This window comes from Pelodiscus sinensis, chromosome 4, assembly GCF_052426305.1.
Source record: "Pelodiscus sinensis isolate ZL-2025 chromosome 4, ASM5242630v1, whole genome shotgun sequence".
Taxonomy (NCBI): domain Eukaryota; kingdom Metazoa; phylum Chordata; order Testudines; family Trionychidae; genus Pelodiscus; species Pelodiscus sinensis.
This window is the reverse complement of record NC_143055.1, coordinates 120,600,414-120,626,911: the sequence shown is the minus strand read 5'-3', so window position 1 is coordinate 120,626,911 and position 26,498 is coordinate 120,600,414. Positions and strand designations below refer to the sequence as shown.

General features: G+C 45.0%; 1 protein-coding gene across 2 annotated transcripts in view; it reads right to left on the bottom strand.

Moving 5' to 3' along the window:
• SNCA (synuclein alpha) overlaps positions 1-26,498 on the bottom strand; it is a 104,336-nt gene that overhangs the window by 55,690 nt on the left and 22,148 nt on the right. For both annotated transcript variants that reach the window (XM_075929594.2, XM_075929593.2), the window contains one exon: positions 22,176-22,321. In XM_075929594.2, coding sequence (XP_075785709.1) covers positions 22,176-22,321 — 146 coding nt within the window. The remainder of the gene's footprint in view (positions 1-22,175; positions 22,322-26,498) is intronic.

The following is a 26,498-nucleotide window of genomic DNA, read 5'->3' as shown; positions in this document are numbered from 1 at the left end:
AAAACACGCTGGCTACGTCTACACTGCCCTCTATTGCGCAAAAAAATATGCAAATGAGGCAAAGCGTGGAATATCGTTGTGGTGGGGTGAAGCAACCCCACCACAGTCCTGGGCCAAGGGAAGCCCAGGAGGGTGAAGATGCCGGCGCCTGCGCCACACAGAAAGCGACCAGGCGAACTCTGGAGCCACCGGGAGGGGAAGGACGCGGGGCCATGCGGAGGGCACGGGCCCCGCAAACCACCACAGACTGGGCTCAGGGAAATGAGTGACATCCCCAGAATGCGTGACGTCAGCTGAGCGCCCAGAGACTCCCATAGGGGAGAGATTAAGGCCAGGGAGCGGAGTGACGTCACCCGCAGAGGCCACTGACAACTATATAAGCAGGGCACACGAATGGAAGGGGGCTAGGAAGAGGAGGAGTACAGGGTGGCAGAAACACAGGGAGGAAGGTGCGGAGAGGAACCGGTGTGGGGTAATCTGGGAGCAGAGGTGCAACGAGTGCGTGGCATACCGGTGACTTAAGTCCGGGCGGCGGAACCTAGCAGTGGCTCAGGGCAGGGTCACGAAGCCCGTGAGCAGACGCGTTTAGGAGCAACACCCCCTTCTGCTACCATAGGGAATTTACCTCCCTACGTTAGGGCCCTGGGCTGGGGCCCAGGAGAGTGGGTGGGCCCAGGCCCCCCTCTCCACCATCTGAAGGCGGCCAACGAGACTCAGTCAAATCAGTAGACCAACCCACGGGGCGATCTGCCAGTGAATTGTCTCTAAATTATACGGTGATGGGGATGATTAAATAAAAAGGTGTAATCTGCATACACTATAAGTGTGGACTCATGACAATTGCCATGCCTCATTTGTACCCAAGATGGAAATGACGCCCCCAAATGCAATGCAGCCATACCCTGGTGCTACGTCTACATTGCGCTCTCTTATGCATGAACATATGTAAATGAGTCAAGGTGATGAACATCACCGTGCCTCATTTGTATAATTAATAAGGCTCCGTTTTTGCACAAGAGGCTTTTGCGCAAAAAGGAGCCGTCTACACAGCTCCTTTTTGCGCAAAACCCCCCTCTTGCACAAGAGTCGTTCTGACGCTTATTTTCAGGCAGACCGGCTCTTGTACAAGAGGGGGGTTTTGTGCAAGAAGGAGCAGTGTAGACTGCGTCTTCTTGCGCAAAAGCCCCTCGAGTAAAAATGGCAGCTCATTAAGTATGAGCTGATGTTCATCGCTGTGACTCATTCGCATATGTTCATGCACAAGAGAGTGCAATGTAGACGTAGCACCAGGGTATGGTTGCATTGCATCTGGGGTCGTCATTTCCATCTTGGGTACATGTAGCTACACTAGCTCAGAATGAGCTAGTATGCCAAAACCTCAGTGTGGCTGCAGCTTCTTGAGTTATGACGCAGGTTAGAGACCCATGTACATTCCCAAAGGGTCAAGTGAAATTGTACTCAAAGCAGCTATTTTGTGGTACCACTTATGCAGCCAAGGCTATGCAGTTATTTGTAGCATGCAAGTTTTCTCACAGCTAGCACAGGTATGTCTACCCAGGCTGGAAATGACATCCTCAGCTTAATGAAGAAAGACATAGCTTAAAATGAAGATCGACAGAGTGATCCTTTTCCCCCTTTTCCAACTTCTGAGATTTCTATTTAGAGTCTGTTCCAATAATGGCAATGGGAACACACAGAAAACTATTATCCACGTTAATTTATTATTATATACAAACATTCCTTCCAGGTTTGCTCTGTTGTGAAAGGTCACCTTTGAACAATGCAAAATCTAAAAATCAGTGAACCATATAAAGCTTTGGAAAATTCAGAGAATAAAAGTGATTAAAAGAGACATAGATTTAGATTATTTTGATTACGCTTGCATTGTCTTGTCTCTTGTGTCAGATGTGTATTTGTGAGCAGACACACAACCCTCCAAAATACCATTTTCTGAGTTGGGTGGAGGTTTTGGTTGTCATAGCAGCTACCACTGTTGCTGAACATCAAAGGTATACAGCAAAGGAATGAAAAGCTATGAGCTCAGCTAGCAGACCTCAGGAAAAAGGGCAAGGGGAGAAGAGTTCAAAATTCTTCTTCATACAAAGCAAGTTGTTATAAATAGCCTACAGTTAGGGATGGAAAATAAAGGGTAAAAAGCAACAGATCTTTGAAAGAGTTGTGATAAATACACTGTGTGATAAATATGTACTTTTATATTTCAATATAGCATAAATTCACAAAAAAATGGATGCATTTCCCCTGTAAGATAAATTGAGGCCTAAATTTCCAGTGTGAGTATATGTATGTTTGTATGTAACAATCTAATATCATATGATACATTCTTTCAAGATGATACAAAACAATCTATATGTAGGAATTTAATATCAGTTATATGATATTATTTTTCAACTAATATTTTATATATTTTTTTCCTTATAAAGAAGAGATGGAACTGTGGCATACATCAGTCTACAGCACAGCCTGTTCTCACCTTAGGCAACAACAACTGAGAGGCTAAGTCTAGACTAAGGCTAAGTCTAGACTACATGGCTCCATCGACGGAGCCATGTAAAATAGTTTATTCGGCATAGTCAAAGAAGCGGGGATTTAAATAATCCCTGCTTCATTAAAATAAAAATGGCCATTGCGCTGTGCCGACGATCAGCTGATCCAGGAAAGGATGCTAGTCTAGACACGGCGCGGTCAACAAGGGAAGCCTTTGTTTCATAGGGCTTACCGGAGAGGTTGACAAAGGCTTCCCTTGTCGACCGCACCGCAGCTAGACTGCCACACTGTGCTGGATCAGCTGATCGTCGGCACTGATTCCGGCCATCCTTAACCTCGGTTCAGGGTCCACTCAATGTGGACATGCTAGTTCGAATTAGCAAAATGCTAATTCGAACTAGTTTTTAGGTCTAGATACACTAGTTCAAATTAGCTTAGTTCGAATTAACTAATTAGTGCTGTAGTGTAGACATACCCACACTGAGGTACATATCTTGGAGGTTTCTTTTTACATCCAAATATAAAAAATAAATTCTGTAAAGAATCAGCATCCCTAAGGGTATGTCTACACTACAGCACTAATTCGAACTAGCATGTCCACATTGAGTGGACCCTGAACCGAGGTTAAGGATGGCTGGAAGCAGTGCCGGCAGGGCATCAGGTTAGGACTTAGAGCATGGAGCTGCTGTCTCAGGCTAGCCTGTGCTTAAAGGGACCCGACCCCCACCCCAGACAGAAAGTTCTCAGGGGTTCCCTGCTCGCTTGTCTAACTCTATGAGGGACAGCAAAGCAGTCCTGTCTTGGATTGCCCTGAATGCCCACACTCGGCACATCACAGCACTTGGCCATCAGCCCGGCTGCACTTGCCGCAGGCTGCCATCTGGGGGGGTGTCAATCGGGGGGCTGCAGGAGAGATTCCACCCCGAGGAGCCCACAGAGCCACCCCAGTCCTCCCCATCGGGGGCTCGTACCCCATTCCTCCCTCACCTCCTTCCACTTACCCCTCCCTAGCGCCCCTTCCTGATGTATAAAATAAAGGACACGTGTGTTCAAAAATAGAAACTCTCTTTATTGAACAAAACTCGGGGAGACTGGGAAAAGGAGGCGGGAGAGGGGAAGAGGGAGGGTGGGAGAGGGGAGGGCAAAACTAAAATGATGAGGGGTTTGGAACAGGTCCCAAATGAAGAGAGGCTAAAGAGACTGGGACTTTTCAGCTTAGAAAAGAGGAGACGGAGGGGGTACATGATAGAGGTCTATAAAAGCATGAGTGGTGTGGAGAGGGTGCATAAAGAAAAGTTCTTCGTTAGTTCCCATAATAGAAGGACTAGAGGACACCAAATGAAATGAATGGGTAGCAGGCTTCAAACTAATAACAGAAAGTTCTTCTTCACAAAGGAAATAGTCAACCTGTGGAACTCCTTGCCGCAGGAGGCTGTGAAGGCTAGAACTAGAATAGAGTTTAAAGAGAAGTTAGATAAATTCATGGAGGTTGGGTCCATGGAGTGGTATTAGCCAGGGGGTAGACATGGTGTCCCTTGCCTCTGTTTGTGGAAGGCTGATGATGGATGGCACGAGACAAATGGCATGGTCATTGTCTTCGGTCCATCATCTCTAGGGTACCTAGCATTGACCACTGTCGGCAGACAGGCTACTGGGATAGATGGACCTTTGGTCTGACTCAGTACAGCCATTCTTAGGTTCTTATGTTCTAAGTTCAGGGCTCAGGGTCGGGGGTCTCACTGGACCACCCTGATTTTCATGCAAACCTGCTCCTGGGTGGCCAGGCTGGTAGCTATCCTGACCTAGATGGCCACTTTCCTGTGCCTAGTGCGGAGGTCGTGGATGAGGTCCATGATGTCCGCACTAGACCAGGCGGACGCCCACCTCTTGCGGACCTGGGCAGGCTCCTGGGAGCCGCCAGCCTAGTCCCGGGAAGAGGTGGAGGGCTGGGTGGCAGCGGGTGGCTGGCTCGTGCCGTGCCAGGTGCAGGGTCTGCTGGCTGGGTGCTGGCAGGCTTGCACCTGGCAAAGGCACTGTAGCCAGACCGTGCCCCTTGAAGGACTCCGGGGCCGGGAAAGGGGCAGACGAGTTTCCTTGGTGTTTGTCAGAGTGGCCACCAGGGAAAGCTGGGGAGGGCTAGCCTCCCACTAGTTCTAATTAAGTGGCTACACAGCCCTTAATTCGAACTACTTAATTCGAACTAGGCGTTAGTCCTCGTACAATGAGGTTTACCTAGTTCGAAATAAGCACTCTGCTAGTTCGAATTAAGTTCGAACTAGCAGTTTGGCTGTGTAGCGCCTATCAATGTTAATTCGAACTAACGTCTGTTAGTTCGAATTAACTTTGTAGTGTAGACATACCCTTATAGTTACAGAATTTGACCCTATGTGAATAGTCAGTTGGCATAATGGAATTCCCAGTATTCCCAGTAATGGAAGCACACTATTAAGACTATTGTCTTGTACAGTTCTCAAAGGGCCAAGGAATTCTGAATGGCCTGAGGTAGTTGTTAGTTTTTTCTTCATGTTAACCAGACACTGCTTGCCCGCTCTCACTTCCCAGAAATAGTAAAGGGTACCTACTTACGCGTTCTTTTCATTGCACAAAATCAAAGCCCCATGCATTCTGCAGTGAAGTTCCTGGGCCATACAGTACTTTAGTACAACAGACTGGAAATTCTTTGTCAGCCTTATTAAAATGAAAATACGGAGTGTCTCAGAATAATTGGGAAGTCCAATTTGGAAACCTGGGTGACTGAAAGCAACTAAACCCTATTTTTGAGTCCTCAGATCGACAGTGAAATTCATAAGTGACCAATCTGTACACTTCATATGTATCCAGACATCCAAATATGAGAGACTGTTCATGCTCCAACATTTGAAATCAGCATCAATCGTCTACAAAATCTGAAGACTATATTCCTGCCTGTCCAACAGTGACTTAAAACCAAGCTTGCTGCCCTGCATAGCTGATGGACTGGAAATACCTGCTGTAAAGTGACATTTGGTTCTTGCCCCCAAAGTACTAGGTCCCGTTTTGTAGCACTCCTTCATAGACAGTCATTCACCATTTTGTAATAGCACCTATAACTTTCAAATACTTGTCTTGTGCTCCCTAACACAAACATGTCATTCCTTCCTCAGGAGTTTTCATTACTCTGAGTAGCACATTACTTGAAAAGCATCTTGTGTGACTAGGTAAAGCTAATTGCTAGTTGCATATAACTGGATAGGAGTGTTTTCAGTATACACTTTATTTTCTGGTTCTAGGCTCATTTACCTTTGATTTCGGCTAGCATAACTGTTAGTTGTTGATCCTTAAAGTAAGAGAAAAAACTATCTGAAAAGTTCCCACACAGTATCTGACTGTGACAGAAAGAACTCCATTATAGATATAAAATGTCTTTCTTGGGCTGATCATTTCAGTTTCTCAAGTTTGTCTTCATAAGATGTGGCACATGCAGACTGACATTCTAGCAGTGTTCCCCTCTTGCTTTTAGAAAAAGCAAAGTACCATCCAGTGATCACACATAGATAACAAACAGCTCCCTGCAAAAAATCCTAGAAATCTAATTAAATAAATCCTAATTCGAACTACCTACTCCGTGCCGTGTGTAGCCGTGGGCACGGAGTCCGAACTACCGGGGTTTTAAAAATGGCGGCGCCCGGTAAGATGCAAATGAAGCCCGGGATATTTAAATCCCGGGCTTCATTTGCAACTTCAGTTGCCTACATTAACCACCCTAGTTCGAACGAGGGTGGTATTGTAGACATACCCTGTGATACTAACTATGTCATAGTTGTGTTTATTTATTAGCACTTCAAGTTCTTCCTGCTTATTTCCCATACTCCTTGCATTTGTATACAGGCATCTAAGATACTGATTTGATACTGTTCCCCAGTTCTGCCTTGTCCCTCCTTTTTCTCTGCTATTATAGCCCATGCTCCCTCCTATTTCTGACCCACCTCCCAGGTCTCCATGTTTTTCACTTACCTGTGGACTTTGGTCACCTACCCACTGAAACCTAGTTTAAAGCCCTTCTCGCTAGGTTATCCTGTGAGTCCATATACTCTCTTCCCCTTCCTCGAAAGGTCCATGCTTAGCGGACCTTCTTCTTGGAACAGCATCTCGTGGTCAAGGAAGCCAAAGCTGACCTGGCGACATTGTCTTCACAGCCAGGCATTTACCTTCAGGATGTTCCTGTCTCTGCCTGGGCCCCTATCCTTGACAGGAAGGACTGAAGAAAATACCAGCTGAACTCCAGTCTCCTTCATCCCTACTCCCAGAGCCCTGTAGTCACTCTTGATCTGCTCAGGGTCATACCTTGCTGTATCATTACTGCCCACAAGGATGAGTAGCATGGGGTATAGTCAGAGGGTTGGGTATTCCTCAACAATGGCTCCGTAACATCTCGGATACAGGCCCCTGGCAGGCAGCATACCTCCCAAGATAACATGTCAGGGCGACAGATGGGCGCCTCCATCCCCCTCAGAAGAGAATCTCCAACTACCACTACCCTATGTTTCCTCCTCACAGTGCTGGCAGCAGACCTCCCAGCCTTGCAGGTACAAGACTGCTCCTCTTCTGCTTTAGGGAGTGATTCCTTATCTCCCATATCCAGAATAGCACTACGGTTCTCCAGAACCAGTGGGGGAGAGTTGGAAGCTGGGGTGGAGCACTGCCTGCTGCCAGAAATGACCAGCTGCCAGCGTCCCCCCTGAGACAGAGCCATCTCCTTCTCCACCAACAGTGTGTCAGCGGTCTTTTGTAATGGGATAGCTTTCTCAGCCTCAGTGGTCTCCACATGAATACTCTCCAGCAATTCCTCATGGATTCGGATGCTCCTTATGGATGGTCTCCCCAGCCTGGATTTCAGTAAGTGGGAAGTGCAAGCCACAGTCTGAATAGAGGCATCCATGGTCAGATGGTCTGTCAGTTGTAGTTCAGCAACTGTTGATATATTATGTAGAGAAACTCAAATTTCAGCCATGACTTTAGCTGCAGTGTCAAAAATGACTCATCTAGGCACGAAACAGTTCAAAACAGGACACAAGCTGTACATGATTGAAAACTTACTTCTGTTCAAAAAGAGACTGTAAAAGTGCTATCAGGATCCTCTGTATTTAGTGCCTCTCAATGGCTACTGGATTAAACATTCTACAAAATATTAGACGCAAGAGGAAGATCAAGGAAAAAGTAGGCCCAGTGCTGAGTGAAGAAGGAAAAACAATAACAGGAAACTTGGTGCTTAGCAACTTCTTTGTTTCTTTTTCACCAAGAAGAAGGGTGGTGACAGGATGCCTAACAAAGTGAATGCTAGTGGAAGTAGGGTAGATTTAGAAGTTACAATTAAAAAAAAAGAACAAGTTAAAAATTACTTAGAAAAGTTAGACATCTTCACATCACCAGGGCCTGATGAGATGCATCCTAGAATACTCAAGGAGCTGACAGAAGAGGTATCTGAGCCATCATCTTTGAAAAGTCACAGAAGTTGGGAGAGATTCCAGAAGATTGGAAAAGGGCTAATATGGTGCCCATCTATAAAAAGAGAATTGCCAGGCTCCTGGGCGGGGTGGGGAGGGACTTTATGCTCCTGGAAGGGATGGAGCCATGGGCAGAAGAGGCAGAGCTGGGGGCACCCAAGCCTAGATGGTGCTCGGACCAAACCACACCTCCTTCACACTGTGCTTTATCTTATTCTTACTACTTTGGAATTCAGCATGATCCCCTGTGGCTGGAAGCTAGCACTTTTCTCATATTACAGGGCAGATTATATTCTCCTGGCCTGGCCATCCAGAATGCCTTGGGGCCTTAGGGTGTCTTTGGTCCCTTTATGACCTCGTGCTGGTTAGCTTAGTCAAGAGTAGCTGCACCCTGTGGGGAGCAGACTATGCAGGGAGAACACGGCCAAATGGGGCGGCCTATCTTTATCATGATGTGAACAATGTGTGCTGCACTGAGTGGCAATTGCTCCCTCCTCAGATCCTGGGAAGTAGACCATGGCTCTCTGTGGCATGATCAGGGCAGTTAGAGAAAATATCAGTTTGAAAATAATCAAAATGTGGAATATTTAAATAAATGTATTTGCAACAAGTAATTCCCAACCTTCGCTGACACCTACAATTCCTTCTTCCTTCAGTGCCCATATTACTCCATTCACATGGGCTACATCTAGACTGGCATGATTTTCCGCAAATGCTTTTAACGGAAAAGTTTTCCGTTAAAAGCATTTGTGGAAAAGAGCGTCTAAATTGGCACGGACGCTTTTCCGCAAAAAGTACTTTTGCGGAAAAGCGTCCGTACCAATCTAGACGCGCTTTTGCGCAAAAAAGCCCCGATCGCCATTTTCGCGATTGGGGCTTTTTTGCGCAAAACAAATCTGAGCTGTCTACACTGGCCCTTTTGCGCAAAAGCTTTTGTGCAAAAGAACTTTTGCCCAAACGGGAGCAGCACAGTATTTCTGCAAGAAGCTCTGATTTCTTACATGAGAACGTCAGTGTTCTTGCAGAAATTCAAGCAGCCAGTGTAGACAGCTGGCAAGTTTTTCCGCAGAAGCAGCTACTTTTGCGGAAAAACTTGCCAGTCTAGACACAGCCATGGTGTTTACTCATACATACTAGCAATCCAGGAATATAACCATTCGCAGTGGGTTGGGGTTTTTTGAATCAGTAGATACCAAATAAGATGCTTTTACAGCAGTCAGCAAGCACAAAGCAGGGTAGGCAGGGACATGCGAGCCTTATATAAACTAACAGCTCCTTGTGCTGACATGATTGTTCATACAGAGCTCCAATTCTGTCCAAGACAAGTTCCTTCAGTTCAGACAAAACCAAGTCTCGTTTGAATCTGAGTACCTAAAATAGCCACTCAAAGCTTTCTATGCTGGACAAAACCTGCTAAAAATAGTGTGTATAAAATGCTGAGATCCATTTGTAAAACGTTAGGAGTGGGATCATCAAAAGCAATCCACTTTTGTTCCCATTGTAGACTTCGGTGGGAGCAAAGTTAGATCAGTGCAGAGCTTTTTTCAGAATTCCGTGACAAACGTAACTCTTCCTCATCACAGAATCAATGGTTGTTCCCTGACATGACCAGAGTCATGAGGCTGAAACACATGTATTCACGAACTGCTAGTCTTTCAGTATCTACCCACAAGCCTCCCTCCACTATTCCATGTACAGATATGGAAATGGGGGCAAGGGGAGATTCCAGGGTTGTGGACAGAGAAGAACATAAGAACCCTTTAATCAAAGCTTTCTACTGCAGCTTTACACACAGGTATTTTCCAAAAATGTCCCTTCCCTGCCCCAATTCTAAATGGAGATTTTGACAGATTTACATACCAATTGCAAAAAATATGAGTGTCAGAGATGATAAGCAGTTTCCTGTCAAGACAGGTCCAGATAGCGATCCTTGGCATAGCTGAACAGACCATCTATGTTCAATATGATAATTCATCAACATTTGTAAAAAAAAAAAAAAACATAAAGCACCTCCCCCAAAAATCTGCTATGAGTAAAGATAGTCAATGAATTCAGCATGTACATAACACAAACAACTTTAACTTAGCCTCCACATATAGACTGGAAGGACCATTTTAATTAGCTACCTTAACCTCTCTACCTATCCAGTGTGTATTGCTGACTCTCTGCTGTGTGTATTGCTGACTCTTTGCTGCCATCTTTCACAGTCAGCATGCTAATTTGCAAAGCGCAAAACACTGGACAGAAACCCAACCCTCTTTAATAGCCCATTAAAGACTTGGCTAGTTCCAATTACCTTGCCTGTGCATGAACCACTCCTGAATCTTGGAAACCGTAGTTGATCTAGGTTCAAAGAACACAGCGGTATCTTTTGCAGCTCATCTGCAAACCTATTTATGTTTCCTAATCTATCATCTCTATCTTTCCTATCATCAAGGATTTTACCATTCAATATTGAAACCTAACCAAAAAACAGATCTAATTTCATTTCCACTCTTGTTCTATTTTGAAGCACTTGGAAGAGAGGAAAGTGATCATGAACAGTCAACATGGATTCATCAAGGGCAAGTCATGCCTGACCAACCAATTGCCTTCTGTGACAAGGTAATTGACAAGGTAATTCTATGGACATGGGGAATGCAGTGGAAATTATATAACTTAACTTTAGCAAAGTTTTAGATACGATCTCCCACAGTACTCCTGCCAGCAAGTTAAGGAAATATGGATTGGATAAATGGACTGTAAGGTGGATAGAAAGCTAGCTAGAGCATCAGGCTCAACAGGTATTGATTAATGGCTTCATGTCTTGTTGGCAGTCAGTATGAAGTGGAGTGCCTGAAGGGTTGGTTCTAGGGCTGGTTTTGTTCAACATTTGTATTAATGATCTGGATGAGGGGATGGATTGCACTCTCAGCAAGTTCCCAGTGGATAAGAAGCTGAATATGAGTCAACAGAGCACTAACAGCATATTAGGGAGCATTAGGAGGAGCACTGCCAGAAGATCTAGAGAATTGATTATTCCTCTTTAATCAGCACTGGTGAGACCACATCTGGAGTGTTGCATCCAATTCTGGGTCCCCCATTACAGAAAGCATGCAGATGCAATAGAGAAAATCCATTGGAGGATGACCAAAATATTTAGGGGCCTAGAGCTCATGACTTACAAGGAGAGGCTGAGGGATTTGGGCTTATTTAGTCTACAGAAGAGAAGAGTGAGGGAGGATCTGATGGCAGCCTTCAGCTACCTGAAGGGAGGTTCCAAAGTGTTCTCAATGGTGGGCAGATGGCAGAATAAGGAACAATGGTTTCAAGTTGCAGTAGAGGAGGTCTAGGTTGGATATTAGAAAAAACTATTTCACTAGGAGAGTGGTGAAGCACTGGAATGGGTTACCTAGGGAGGTGGTAGAATCTCCATCTGTAGAGATTTGTAAATTCCAGCTTGACAAAACCCTGGCTGGAATGATTTAGTTGGGTTTGATCCTGCTTTGGGCAGAGAATTAGACCTGATGACCTCCTGATGTCTCTTCCAACCCTATGATTCTGTGATTCTATGAAAAGAAACATTGCTAAAAATGTCTGCTCTCCTGCCAATGCTCAGTTCATACTTGTCTGAAAAACAGATAGTGAGAAATGCTAAGTAAATCAATAGGAACAGCAATACCTCTATTGTACTAGTTTAGATACAGTATCATTACTTTATCTGTTTTGTACATTTCCTCTCACTTCCCCACCATCAAAATAGCTCCTTTCTATTAAATAAATGACCAGGACTAGAAACTAAACTCTTTTTAGCAGTCTGTTCTCAGTTCCTGTTGATCTGATGTCCCTGTCACAGACACCAGCATAATAATTGGCAGTTGGTCATTAGATTTAACCGAAAGATCAAAAAGTATAATGTGCACAGAATCTAAACTACCTTCTCACTCTGTAAACTGGTCTTCCGAATCAAATTTGAGAGACTTTCTGATGGGGTGATGTGGGGATACTAGACAGACACTGACCATGCTGTAGCTAAATATAGAGCACTTTGGATTCCAGAGCTGTCAATCCAGCATCTTTCACATGCACTAAACTCACTTAAGATAAATTTTTAAATATATGGGAAAAATCGTCTTTCCTCAGTGTAAGTACCAGAGTGGAAGTCACTCGTATTTACATCACTATCACTTTCCTGGCAGCATCCACTCTCATAACTTTTACAGGTTCCAGCCCCCTGCCAAAAGGTATACATGAAATAAAGAAAACCACTAATTCTTTGTTCTTTTTCCTAATAGCCAGGTCTTAACCTAGTTCTCTCATTACTTCCTGTGTGTACTTTCCACTTTCAGCTGTCACAGCACATATTTCTTTAATAATATCGAATCACCACTTTGATTGTTAATGATTCTCCCTTTGACTAGTTCCCCCTTCCCTCCAAGAGCAGGCAAGGTGAGCCTTTCACTGCTAAAATACTCTATTCACAAGGAAGGAAGGACAGATTTTTTTCACAAATTATACTTTGCCATGTGGAATTATTTCTACCACATTTTGCAATTATATTGTCTCACTGGGCATGACTGTCACGCCTCTCACACACCCACCTAGAGGAATATGGGGATATACAATGCCCCATTACTCACCTCCATGAGCTGCCACTAGTACAGATCATAGCTCAGAGGAGAAAGCAGCTTCTGTAGGCACCTCATCATGGGCAGGTGTGGAAGGAGCAAACAGGGAAAGGGTAGAGCCTTGGGATTTGTCTACACATCTAAAATTAAAGCACAGCTGCGGCAACACTTTAAAGTGAAAGTATGGCTATAGCAGTACTTCATGGTCAGCCATTTGCCCAGACAAACAAGTTTGGTTACAATTTACAGGAGATAGTGCTCCCTGCTTTTTGTTTACAATGGCACCTATGTGTTACCCATGTGTAACAAAACATTCTTTATTTGTAAGTTGCACTTTCATAAAAAAGAGTTTTCACTACAGTACTTTTATGAGGTGAACTGAAAGATATTATTTCTTTTTAGTATTTTTACAGTGCAAATATCTGTAATCAAAAATACTGAGTTAGCATTGTACACTTTGTATTTTGTGTTGTACTACAAATTAATATATTTGAACATGTTGGGAAACATCCAAAATATTTAATAAATGTCAACTTTTATTCTGTTGTTTAGCAGTGTGATTAATCATGATTAATTTTGAGTTAATCACATGAATTAACTGTGATTAATTGACAGCCTTATTTCATACACATTTTTAGGCATATGTGGTCAGCAAGATCTTCAAAGAGGCTCTGAGACTATATGTAAGAGGCAGAAAAAACTAAGGAAGTTACTATTGTAACTGATGAGGTTTGCAGGCTTGTAAACATTCAGAAAAGACAATAATACTAACCCCTGTAGGTTATAAACAATTATTTCCCATCTGAGGCAGTTGTTCAAGAATCCTTCATGCAACAGTAGAAAGGAATAGTAATATTCAACTATTACTATTAGTTGAAATAAATATGAATCATTCCTGAATTAACTTGAACACATTTACTCCCATAGGGTGTGTCTAGACTACATGGCTCCGTCGACGGAGCCATGTAGATTAGGTAGGATGAAAAAGGGAAATTCGTTTAAATCAAAATGGCCACCGCACTGTGCCAATCAGCTGATTGTCGGCACAGAGCAACAGTCTAGACGGGGATCTGCTGACCCCAGAAACCTTCATCAGCAGATCTTTTATGCCTCGTGAAATGAGGCTTACAGGATCTGCCGATGAAGGGTTCTGGGATTGGCAGATCCCCATTTAGACTGCCGCGCAGTGTCGACAATCAGCTGATCAGCACAGTGCGGTGACCATTTTGATGTAAATGAAGCGGTGATTATTTAAATCGCCGCTTCATTTCCCTTTTTCAAGTACACTAATCTACATGGCTCCATCAATGGAGCCATGTAGTTTAGACGTACCCCTAGAAAGCAGCATCCCCCTGCATATTTAATATAGGTTTTGCTACTTTATTTAGTCCAAGAAAAATACATTTGAGTGAACATTTCAAGAGATCCTCCCCATGGGAAAGAGTGGGACACTGAAAGAGAACTGGTGTCACATTAACTAAAAAGATTCATCTAACACACTCTTAATATGAATTAGAGGAGACAAACATATCAGCCTCTAACCTGCTGGAGGGGAAATTAAGTTAATTGGAAAGGACATTAAAGAAGAAATGTACAGGAGTGAGGAGGGGAAGCCGGAGAAAAGGGAAAGAATGAGTGAGAGAAAAAGCACAGGATATAAAACAAAATGTATGGAAAATAAACAGTAAATCCATTGATCAAATGAGCATCAAATTCCAGGAAGCAAGGAGGACAGTATATCCCTGGATGGAGAAGCTTTTTCGGGTATCTCCATAACACATTGTTGCCAGCAACGTAGTATGTGTATCTGCAGTTGGGATGGCCGTCTAAAAGCAAAGGACTTCATTTGCATTTTAACCTACCAATCAAGTCACTTCTCAAAAGAAACCTGAATGGTATTTCTCATGGTTTCCTTCTAATAGGATTAGAAGTCAGGAGGTTTCTCTTGCTATCTTTGCTACCAGGAGACAGTCAATTACCTCTCTCTCTCTCTCTCTCTCTCTCTCTCTCTCTCTCTCTCTCTCTATATATATATATATATATATATACAGGGATTGACAAATAGTGTAATCTACTCGCCTGTAGCGAGTAGATTACACCCCGGAAGAGCCGGCGCGGAGCAATCTGCGCATGCGCAGAACCGCACGGCTGGCGAATGGAGCTCACTGCTGCTCGGTGAGCCCTGTATATTTATATATAAAGTTTTTCCTGCAGGATGACAGAATATTCCTGCCAGGCGACAGAATCACATCATTGCATCATCAGGCTGTCTCAGCAAAGCGAAAGCAGCCAGATTGAGGGGGATAGGCAAGCACCACGAGCAGAGGGAGCAGCTCCCTAGGGGTATGCCTACATTACCCTCCTATTTCGAAGTAGGAGGGTAGTGTAGACATACCCTAGTTGACTTTAAAACAAATGTAAATGAAATGTAGATTTCAGGTAGGGCGTTTTGTAAATGAATATAATACTGAAATATTCCAGGCTTCCTTCTTTCTTGAAGACTATGGATAAAAACATAATCCTATCTGTCACTGAATGCCATCTTCAGCTGGGACCTCTCTCTAGGCCCTCACATCCAGATTATAACCGAATCTTGATGATTTTTTCCAGCATAACCTCTATAGTAGGAGTGGGCAATAATTTTTGGTGGAGGTCCACTCCAAGATTTTGGAAGATGGTCAAGGACCGCACTTTTCTGTAGAGACGATGAGGGGTCTAGGATGCAGAGCTGGCCCAAGGTACAGGCCAACCAGGCTACCGCCCAGGGCATCCCATTGTGTGTTTAACAAAAATGAGAAGAAAAATAGAAACAAACATTCCATCAATGAAAAAGTAAACTTGGAATTCAGCCCAAATGTACAAATAATAAGTGCATAGAGCTCCCTGTTGTGTTTGGTGGTTTAGTTCAAGTTAAGAGTTATTCTTGTCTCATCAAAAGTTAAAGGAACATCCCACACACGAGACTCTATTGTGGTACGTTAGCCACAACAACTATCTCTAGGGAGTTACTTGGAAAGAAGTTATTTTGAAATAATAACTCCTGAAATAACTATTTTGAAATAAGCTATTTCTCTTCACAAGCAGGAGTTATTATTTCAAAATAACAAGCCCTTTATTTTGAATAACGAGCTTGTAGTATGGACACTTGCTTCATTATTTCAAAATAAGGGGAGTTATTATTATAATAAATCTCCCCAGTGTAGACATGCCCAACCTCTCATTGGACATAATGCTTCTCAGAGCTTCCCTGCATACACGAGGGACAAGGATTCAGGTGTAGAGTAATTTGAACAAGATGACCCTCAAAAGAGATGCAGGGACTGGTTAAAGTTAGCAGGTAAATGGAACAAGAGAGGGATCACGAGATGATCATCTGTTCTGTTCATTCCTTCTGAGGGTATGTCTACACTACCACCCTAGTTCGAACTAGGGGGGTAATGTAGTCAACCGGAGTTGCAAATGAAGCCTGGGATTTGAATTTCCCGGGCTTCATTTGCATGTTGCCGGGCGCCGCCATTTTTAAATGTCCGTTAGTTCGGACTCCGTGCCCCGCGGCTACACGCGGCACGAACTAGGTAGTTTGGACTAGGCTTCCTATTCCGAACTACCGTTACTCCTCGTTCCACGTTACTCCTTGTTCCGCTGGCCAATGTTGGAAGACAGGATACTGGGCTAGATGGACCTTTGGTCTGACTCAGGATAGCTGTTCTTATGTTCTTTTGTTCTTAAGTTGGTTGACAATGAGGAGCAGCAAAAATAGGAAGCTGTATTTATGGTAGTTTTTATGTTGGCTTCAGCTGGTCTAACTGTCCCCCTTCACTGAACAGCCATTGTGGAACAATTGTTACATCTTTCTGAGGAATCCACAGAATGACAGCCATATTACATTAAAAGGAAAAAAGGAAAGGGAACTTGCAAATTCCTACTGTTTTTATGCCTTTGTTATCCATAAACACTAACAAGGGTTTTAGTTTAATAACAAAATCCTCATGTAAAAAAACCCTTTAAAAACAATTAGTAGTCCTGTGGCACCTTACATGAACAAAAATATATACAGTACCATGAACTTTCTTGGGAAAAACCCACTTCTTCAGATGAGATTATCTTGAGTGGAGACAATTTGCCTAATTAGGTAAGTTTTATTATCAGTATGTAGTTGAGTACTGCCTGGCTGGTAGACACGCTCACGCTGTGTGAGTCACACTCCATGAGCATGTCTACGAGCCAGGCAGTACACAGCTATGCAATAGAGGGGCCGGGGCCGGGGCGGGTTGGAATCCCCGGGGCCAGACTTGCTTGTACGCTCTACCAGGACCGTGCACGGGACGGGTAGCATCCTGGGATCTGCGTGTGTCAGGGTCAGCCCTGCTCCCCGCTGGCTGATTCTCTCCCCCTGCTCTGCCCTCCCAGGCCAACCCAGCTACCCCCGACCCCCTCCTGGCCAGCCCTGCTTCCTGCTGGCCGGTTCCCCTCCTACCACTCCCCACTGGCTGGTTCTCCCCCGGCCAGCCCTGCTTCCCCTGACTTCCTCCCGGCCAGCCCTGCTTCCCGTCGGACAGTTCTTCTCATCTGCCCGATCTCCTCCGGACAGCCCCGCTTCTACCTGCCAGCCCCATTCCCCCCAGCCTCCTCCCGGCTAGCCCCGCTTCTCTCCCAGCTCGCCCCCCATCTGAGATTAAGTGTTTCCAGTATTTTTTAATGCCATCTGGTAACCCTATTTCTATCCTGTTTTATACTTGAAGATCATTCATGAAAACCCCTTCCTAATCTCCAAGGGGTAGATAGATTGTAGTGGGTTTTTAGTCCATTTTATGCAACCAACACTCCCAGCTACCGCCACGATACTACTGACTTCCTAAGGAAACTCCAAAACATCAATAATCTCCCTGGGTATGTCTACACTACCCTCCTAGTTCGAACTAGGAGGGTAATGTAGGCATACCGCACTTGCAAATGAAGCCCGGGATTTGAATTTCCCGGGCTTCATTTGCATAAGCGGGGTGCCGCCATTTTTAAAACCCCGCTAGTTCGAACCCCGTGCAGCGCGGCTACACGGGGCATGAACTAGGTAGTTCGAACTAGGCTTCCTAGTTCAAACTACCGTTACTCCTCATTCAACGAGGAGTAATGGTAGTTCGAACTAGGAAGCCCAGTTCGAACTACCTAGTTCGTGCCCCGTGTAGCCGTGCTGCACGGGGTTCGAACTAGCGGGGTTTTAAAAATGGCGGCGCCCCGCTTATGCAAATGAAGCCCGGGAAATTCAAATCCCGGGCTTCATTTGCAAGTGCGGTATGCCTACATTACCCCGCTAGTTCGAACTAGCGGGGTAGTGTAGACATACCCCCTGAAAATACCATTCTGGCTACCATGGATGTAGAAGCTCTATACACCAACATTCCACACAAAAATAGATTACAGGCCATCAGGAACACCATCCCTGATAACAACACAGCACACCTGATAACAGAGCTCTGCGATTTTACATCATACCTAATCTCCAAGAGAAGTCACACTAAATAGATATTAGTGTCTATCTGTTTAGACGGATTTGTAGCCAGGTATTTATAGATCTGATTCCATGCATCTTACAGATCCTGATCCTGCAACTGAAAGTGTGCAAGCAGAGTGCCATGCCTACTGAGTGTGCCACCCAGCCTATATCAGTTTGCTCACGTGCTGTCAACTGCAGAATCCAGGTGTAAGTGCTTAGCAAGCAACATGAACTGGAAGACATGATTTCTTACAAAGTTGGAGTAAATTCAAAAGGTGACACAACACTGGCAAATATCCTGGATTCCAGTGTACAAAGAAACCCCATTTCAGTCCAGTTCCACAGAAGGCTATTAGATTATTTGTTTTGTAACAACCATGATTATCAGCCATCCATGAGAAGAGAAACTCGGGATAGAAAGGCACAGAGGGTATGTCTACACTACAAAGTTAATTTGAACTAACAGCCGTTAGTTCAAATTAACTTTCATAGGCGCTACACATACAAACCGCTAGTTCGAACTTAATTCGAACTAGCGGAGTGCTTAATTCGAACTAGGTAAACCTCATTCTACGAGGACTAACGCCTAGTTCAAATTAAGTAGTTCAAATTAAGGGCTGTGTAGCCACTTAATTCGAACTAGTGGGAGGCTAGCCCTTCCTAGCTTGCCTTGGTGGCCTCTCTGGGCCAAACCAGGGAAACTTTTCTGCCCCCCTCCCGGCCCCGGAGCCCTTAAAGGGGCACGGTCTGGCTACAGTGCTTGTGCCAGTTGCAAGCCTGCCAGCACCCAGCCAGCAGACCCTGCACCTGGCACGGCACGAACCAGCCACCCGCTGCCACCCAGCCCTCCGCCTCTTCCCAGGACCAGGCTGGTGGCTCACAGGAGCCTGCCCAGGGACACAAGAGGCAGGCGCCCACCTGGTCTAGTGCAGAGATCGTGGACCTCATCGAGGTTTGGGGGGAGGCCTCCAATGTCCACGATCTCCGCACTAGGCACAGGAATGCGGCCGTCTAGGCAGGATAGCTGCCAGCCTGGCCACCAAAGGCCACATGCGAACCTAGGAGCTCTTCCAAATCCCTAATCATTGTAGTTACCCTTTTCTGAACCCTTTCCAAGGCCAAAACATCTCTTTTGAGGTGAGGAGACCACATCTGTACACAGTACTGAAGATATGGCGTACCATAGTTTGATACTTCCCCTCCTCCTTCTTGCCCTGGCTTCCCCCTTCCAGCTCCCTCCTCCCAGGCTTTCCCCTCCCCTCTCCCACCTCCTTTTCCCAGTCTCCCCAGAGGTTAATTCTCCCCCCCCCCAGTTTTGTTAAATAAAGAGAGTTTCTATTTTTGAACACACGTGTCCTTTATTTTTTACATCAGGAAGGGGGGCTAGGAAGGGGTAAGTGGAAGGACGTGAGGGAGGAATGGGGTACGCACCCCCAATGGGGAGCACTGGGGTGGCTCTGCAGGCTCCTTGGGGTGGAAGCTCTTCTGCAGGGTCACCTGGATCCTGACAGCCTCCCAATGAACCCCCCACATGGCAGCCTGCAGCAAGTGCAGCCGGGATGATGGCCGAGTGCTGTGATGTGCCGAGTGCAGGCACTCAGGGCACTCCAAGTCAGGACTGCTTTGCTGTCCCTCATCGAGGTAGACAGGCAAGCAGGGAACCTTGAGAACTGTCTGTCCGGGGTGGGGGTCGGGTCCCTTTAAGCACAGCCCTCGGCTAGCCTGAGGCAGCAGCTCCACGCTCTAAGTCCTAACCTGATGCCCTGCCGGCACCTGTTCCGGCCAGCCTTAACTTCGGTTCAGGGTCCACTTAATGTGGATATGCTAGTTTGAATTAGCAAAACGCTAATTCAAATTAGTTTTTAGGTCTAGATGCACTAGTTCGAATTAGCTTAGTTCGAATTAACTAATTTGAATTAAGTTAATTCGAATTAGTGCTGTAGTGTAGACATACCCAGACTTCCAACAATTGAGCTAAAATAGTTAATTTATTAGTAAGAATAGAAAGTTCTTGTTATGGACTGGACACTAGCAAGGGTTAGGACCTACTTAACTTGCATAAAACAGACTGACAGAAGGACAGACACACACTGCATCTAATAATGTCCATTGTATGCTCCAATGTTATGTGTTCTGACATGTTCTATTGGAAAAGTAGTCATTTTTGGCTGACACCATATTCCATTCTTGGTCCCAACCCAAATATGAATTTTACTGGCAAATTGGTGCAAAATCCATTCACCCATTTTTGAATTGCACACAGTAGAAATCCTCATCCCACTTTGTTATAAAAAGTTTTTAAATGGCTGAACTTCATAACTTTTCATGTTCTAGATAACTGTTCCTCTTCTGCAAAAACAGTAAGTCATAAACCTCAAAAGTGCCTAGGAGATTTGAATACTAATGGAGTGGGTAGCACAATCCCCCAAAAGGCTTTAAGAACTGCAACTTAAATAAAGAAGAATGGATAAATAATGACAGTACAAGCAATAGAAAAAATTGGTTCTCCACATTCAAAGTACAAAATCTCAACTACTTTTAGATTATATTATGCTATTTATAAGATTGTGGAATAATATGAATATGCACTGCATATGTTCCTTGGTTCTACAGATGCAATTTTATTGTTATGGTTAGCTATATGTGCAACAGCTATATATGCAACAGCAAAAAAATGAAATTTCCCCTGTAAAGCCACGGAAAAGACACAACCAAACCTTAGCAGAAAATAAGGGTGTGAGGCTCTAAGAACTTTTCACTCTTTGTATATATCCCCTGAGAGTTCATTAGAATATAATTTTCTAAATGCTAAAGAACAGCTTGTAGAAAGCACCTGGGACACATTAAGGCATTTTCTCTCCATTTGAATTGAAAAGGATTAAAAATAAAACAGGAAATTGCTTTAAAAAACTAACAAAACAACGTGATGTTTTGAGACCAACCTACTTCTATGCAACAAATGTCTACTTACAGTCTAACTCTTTTTCTAAAACAACAAAGAAACCCAAAGTGCATATCCGTCTGTCTTAAAACAGATAGTAAAGATATAAAAGAGTTACTGGAAAGAATTCAATTTTGACAGCTTATCTTGCTATTAAATACAGGGGGAAGATTACACAGAACAACTTATTCAGTCTAAATGCAGCATAATATTTGAAATTTAAAATCCATTGTTTTGCTAATGCTTTTCTCTTTATATTCTATTTTTCTTTCACTTTAAAATATACATTTATGCATAAAACATAACATGAGCTGTTTTACGTCTGTCTTTTGGTTGTTTTTGTCCAAAGAGATCAATATACACAGTGATTGTCATTAAGAAGTCATCATTTATCAACAGTTACCACACTTTAGTATCTGAAACCACACTTTTTCTCTGGTGCAAATATAGGAATATAACTGTAATGTATCAGATACAAAAATATGCTAACTGATGGTATAGGATAACTGAGCAGCCTATGTGCTGGAACAAAAATAACTGGAATTATTTTTACAAACATGCTAGAAAGGAATCTGACCTGCAGCGATAAAAGAAATTCAGAGGCAGCTTTGAGTTCATCTTATTATAAGTAGAGAGGTAGCAGTCTGCTGCAAACTTTTTAAGTTTGAGCATGCCAATGTAATCAACCAGTGAGTATATGTTACGTCTCCTTCTGTGCCCAGTCCAGAGGATATGAGTTGGCTCTTGAACTCAAGTTGTAGCAGCTTATGCTTTTTAGCTTTGGAGGTCACATGTTCAATGCCCAAAATGATAGTCACTACATACAGTTCCAGCATTCTAGTTTGACCCATTAGAAGGCATGGCATTCAGGACCATCCTTAATGTACACATTAATGTTTTCTATGCTAATACAGGCTGATATTTTCAAAGGAACTAGAAAGAAACTACATGCTCAACTCCCATTGATGCTCCTAACTTCCAGGAGCCCTTTGCTGTCCTCACAAATACACTCACCAGATCAAGAGACAGGCATACACCCCTCCAGCCAGCTATTCTCATTACCTAGGCCCTTACCCTGGTGGATTCACAGAGACTCCACAAAGACCTCACTTCCTCACCTTAAAAAAAACCTGGTAAATAAAACAAACCTGTTTAGCCATCTGATCCTTCTTGACTAAGCCAGTGGCTGCAGCAATATTGCCTGCTCCTTCCACTGTCTTGTGTGCTACTGCTGTCACTCCCGTCACCACAGCTCCCCCGACATTAGACACTTGCTCTTTGGTTTTCTCAGCCACTGTTAAAAAGCGAGAGATTAACAATATGTTACAGTACTGAGGGATGAAGGTTAATAAGGGAATTAGAGGATAAAGTAGGTTATTAATACAGAAACTGACAATGAGCATCAATGGGCAAACAGTGAGACCATTACAATTTCTGTACATCCAAAATGAATCATAGGCAATGAAACACCATCATTTGATAAGACAAAATAGTGTAGCACAACTAGAACTAAGGATCTATTTGCAGGCCAATTGTTGCGGCTTGGCAAGACTATACTGACCACATTCATTTAGTGTATGTCTACACTACAAAGATAATTCAAAATAACAGCAGTTATTTCTAATTAATTTTAATAGCATCTACACAGGCAAACTGCTATTTCAAAATAAATTCGAAATAGCGGAGCCCTTATTTCGAATTTGGTAAACCTCATTCTACGAGGAGTAACACCAAACTCAAAATAGCTATTTCGAATTAAGTGCTGTGTAGACACTTAATTCGACATAGGGGGCCTCCAGCCCTTCCCAGGGAGCCCTGGTGGCCACTCTGGGCACAACCAGGAAAACTTACTCTCCTCTCCCCAAGCCCCGGAGACATTAAAGGGGTAGAACCTGGCCACTGTGCCTGTGCCAGCTCCAAGCCTGCCAGCCCAGAGCCAGCAGTGGCCACCGGGGCCCCTGACCCAGTAGCCCCAAAACATGAGCCAGCAAGCCACTGGCAGCCAGCCCTCCACCGCTCCCCAGGAGCAGTCTGCCAGCTCCCAAGAGCCTGACAGGGGCTGGAGAAGGTGGGCACCTTCCTGGTCCAGGGTGGAGATCATGGACATTATTCAAACTTGGGGGGGATGCTGCTAATGTCCATGATCTCCACACTAGACAGAAGAATGCGGCCGTCTATGGCAGGATAGCTGCCAGCCTGGCCGCCAAAGGCCACATGCGAACCCAGGAGCAGGTTTGCATGAAAGTCAGGTTGGTCCGGCAAGATCTCCAATCCTGAGCCCTGAGCTTCCCCTCTCCCTTATTCCCCTTGCTTTCCCCTTCCAGCTCCCTCATCCCAGGTTTCCCCCTCCCCTCTTCCACCCTCTCTCTTCCCCTCTCTCACCTCCTTTTCCCAGTCTCCCCAGAGGTTCATCATCCCCGCCCCAGTTTTGTTCAGTAAACCCAGTTTCTATTTTTGAACATACGTGTCTTTTATTTGACATCAGGAAGGAGGGCTAGGGAGGGGTAAATGGAAGGACGTGAGGGAGGAATGGGGCACAAGCCCCTGGTGAGGAGGACCGGGGAGGTTCTGAAGGCTCCTCGGGGTGGATGCTCTCCCTCAGGGCCTCCTGGATCCTGACAGCCCCCCAATGAACCCCCCGTATGGCAGCCTGCAGCAAGTGCAGCCGGACTAATGGCAACGACCCCACGAGATGCACTGGCATGCCCATGTGGCTGAGTGCTGTGGTGTCCCGAGTGTGGGCACTCAAGGCACTCCAAGACAGGACTGCTTTGCTGTCACTCATCGAGGTAGACAAGCAAGCAGGGAACCCTGAGAACTGTCTGTCCGGGGTTGGGGTAGGGTCCCTTTAAGCATGGAGCTCAGTTAGCCTCAGGCAGCAGCCCCACACACTAAATCCCAACCTGGTGCCCTGCCGGCACTGGTTCTGGCCAGCCTTAACTTCAATTCAGGGTCCACTCAGTGTGGACGTGCTATTTTGAAATAGCAAAATGAGATTTCGAAATAGTTTTTGTGTCTAGATGCATTATTTTGAATTAGCTTAATTCGAACTAACTATTTCAAATTAAGTTAATTACAAATAGTGCTGTAGTGTAGACATACCCTCAGTTATCAGGTTTTACTATGTGTGAGAAAGGTTATGAGCAGAAGGCCCTTTATTATGCCCATCTATGTTCCATAACATTCAATGCAATGCAATGCGATGCAGAAACAATATTTTGATTATTTCACAGAACGCACTGATTGCATGCTACTGCTACTCGCATACCATTTGGTAAATTTATCAAATTACAGTTATTAATTTTTCAGTCTTTTAAAAAAATGTTTTCTTAATTAATAAGAATCATTATCTCTCACTCTGTGAGTAATACTCTGAAGACCCTCTTTCTCGTACAAAGGTTCTTTTATGCTTCTATGAATCTTGAATTTATATGCTTCTATGAATCTTTACTGGGATTGAAGTCCATGTCTCTCTCACACACACACAATAATACAAAACAAGCGTATCAGAGCAAACTGAAGTAATGGGCAGATCCATGGCTCTAGGAAGACAACAATACAGGTTGCACCTCTAAAGTCCGGAATTCTCAGGTCCAACAACATCCATGCTTTGTAATGACCATGGATGTTCCAGGATCAGAGTCCCAGTGCACTGCAGGAAGGTGCGGGCCCAAGGGCTGGCATGTGGGCTGTGAGGCGGGGCAAGAGCCAACGCACAGATCAGTTGGGCTGCGGGGAACAGGGAGCTGGAGCATGGCTCAGCTGGGCTGCAGGGAGGCTAAGAGTCAGTGCATAGCTCAGCAGGGCTTGGAAGGAGCCAAGAGCTGACACTCGGCTCATCTGGGCTGTGGGGGGAGCCAGGAAACCTGTGGGGGTCGGTAACAGGGGTGCCAGCAGCAATAAAATGACCTCCCCATGTCTAGAAAAATCCCTCAACTGGGACCAGTCAGGTTCCAAAGGTGTCAGACCAGGGAGGTCCAAACTGTACATTTATTCTACACCTGCACATCAATAGTTCTCTATTCTAGCTCGTGGATTTTTCTGCCTATTCACTCCTAAGATCTCTCAGTCACCTTAGCAGCTTACAATGTTCAGGCTGGACCTCCGTGGTCTGGCACCCTTGTGACCTGAGCTGTCTTGGACCAGGGAGTTTGTCAGACCAGGGAAGGTCAGTGCTCCCCTGCTGACTGTCCTGCTCTTGGGCTCCTCCCCCTGGGGCTCCCTGCATGGCTGCTGCCCCTGCTAAAGCGGGACCTGCATGGGGCTTTCCACTTTGCTGCCTACCTGCTGCCCCAGGGTCTCCCAGAGTTTGGGGATCCCTTGGCTGCAGCTGGTCCTGTTCCCCGGGGCTCCCAGCTGTGGCCACCTAGCACCGCCGGCCCTGTTGCCGGCGGGGATTCCCCAGCCAGGGCCACCCAGCCATCCCAGCTTACTGCTGGGGCTGTTCTGGTGACGCTGGGGATTCCGCAGGTTCCCCAGCTGAGGCTGCCTGTCTCCACCAGCCCTGCTTTTGCCAGGGGTTCCCCGGTGGAGGCTGCCCAGTCACCCTGACCCCATTTCCACCAGCAGTTTGCTGGGATTTCTGGCCAGGGCCACTCAGCCACAGGCAGCTTATCTGTGCCAGGGGTTCCTCGGTTGAGGCTGGGGCTTCCCGGCCACATAGCCCTGCTAATTCCAGGGGTTCCCCAGGCAGGGTGAGAGCTCCCCAGTCGCTACCTGGCCCCACTGACACCAGGGGCTCCCCAGCCACTGCTTGGCCTCATTGATGCAGGGGGTTCCCAGGCAGGCTTGGATTGCTCTGGGGCTCTTTGGTCCAGCAACATCCGTGGCCCTGCTGGACCACAGATGTTGCTGGACCAGAAGTTTAACCTGGAGCGACTCAAGATAGAAAGCAGGATTAGGGCCATAGAACTCCATGCTTTAAAGACACAGGGCCAGATTTTCAAAAGAGCTCAGCACCCATTTATGGCACATCTCCACTACCCACTAGATTGATGGGCAGTGATCAGTCCAGTGGGGGTTGATTTATCATGTCTAGTATAAATTGACATGATAAATCAACCACCAAATGCTTACCTGTTGAATCTGGTACTCTGCCAAAACAAGAAGAGTCAGCAGAGTTGCTGGGAGAGCATCAGCTGTCGACTTACCAAGGTGAAAATACCACAGTAAGCAGACATAAGCACCTCAACTTCAGCTACAGTATTCTAGTTGGCCATTTTCTTTTCTTCCCAGCAATTAGATTCTTCCAATTTCTTATTCAAAGAATTTCAGCTTCCTACATCAAATGGTTCATTCTATAAATTACTATAAGTAATTATACATCAACAGAAAATAGCTGGGGGAAAAAATCAAACAAATGTTCCCATTAGAAAAATTAAGTAACGAGTTAATTAATAAAGAACAACTTGCAGGAAGTGTACGCAAATGACTTAAATCTTTGTCATACACACTGACAATAGACGTAAAAT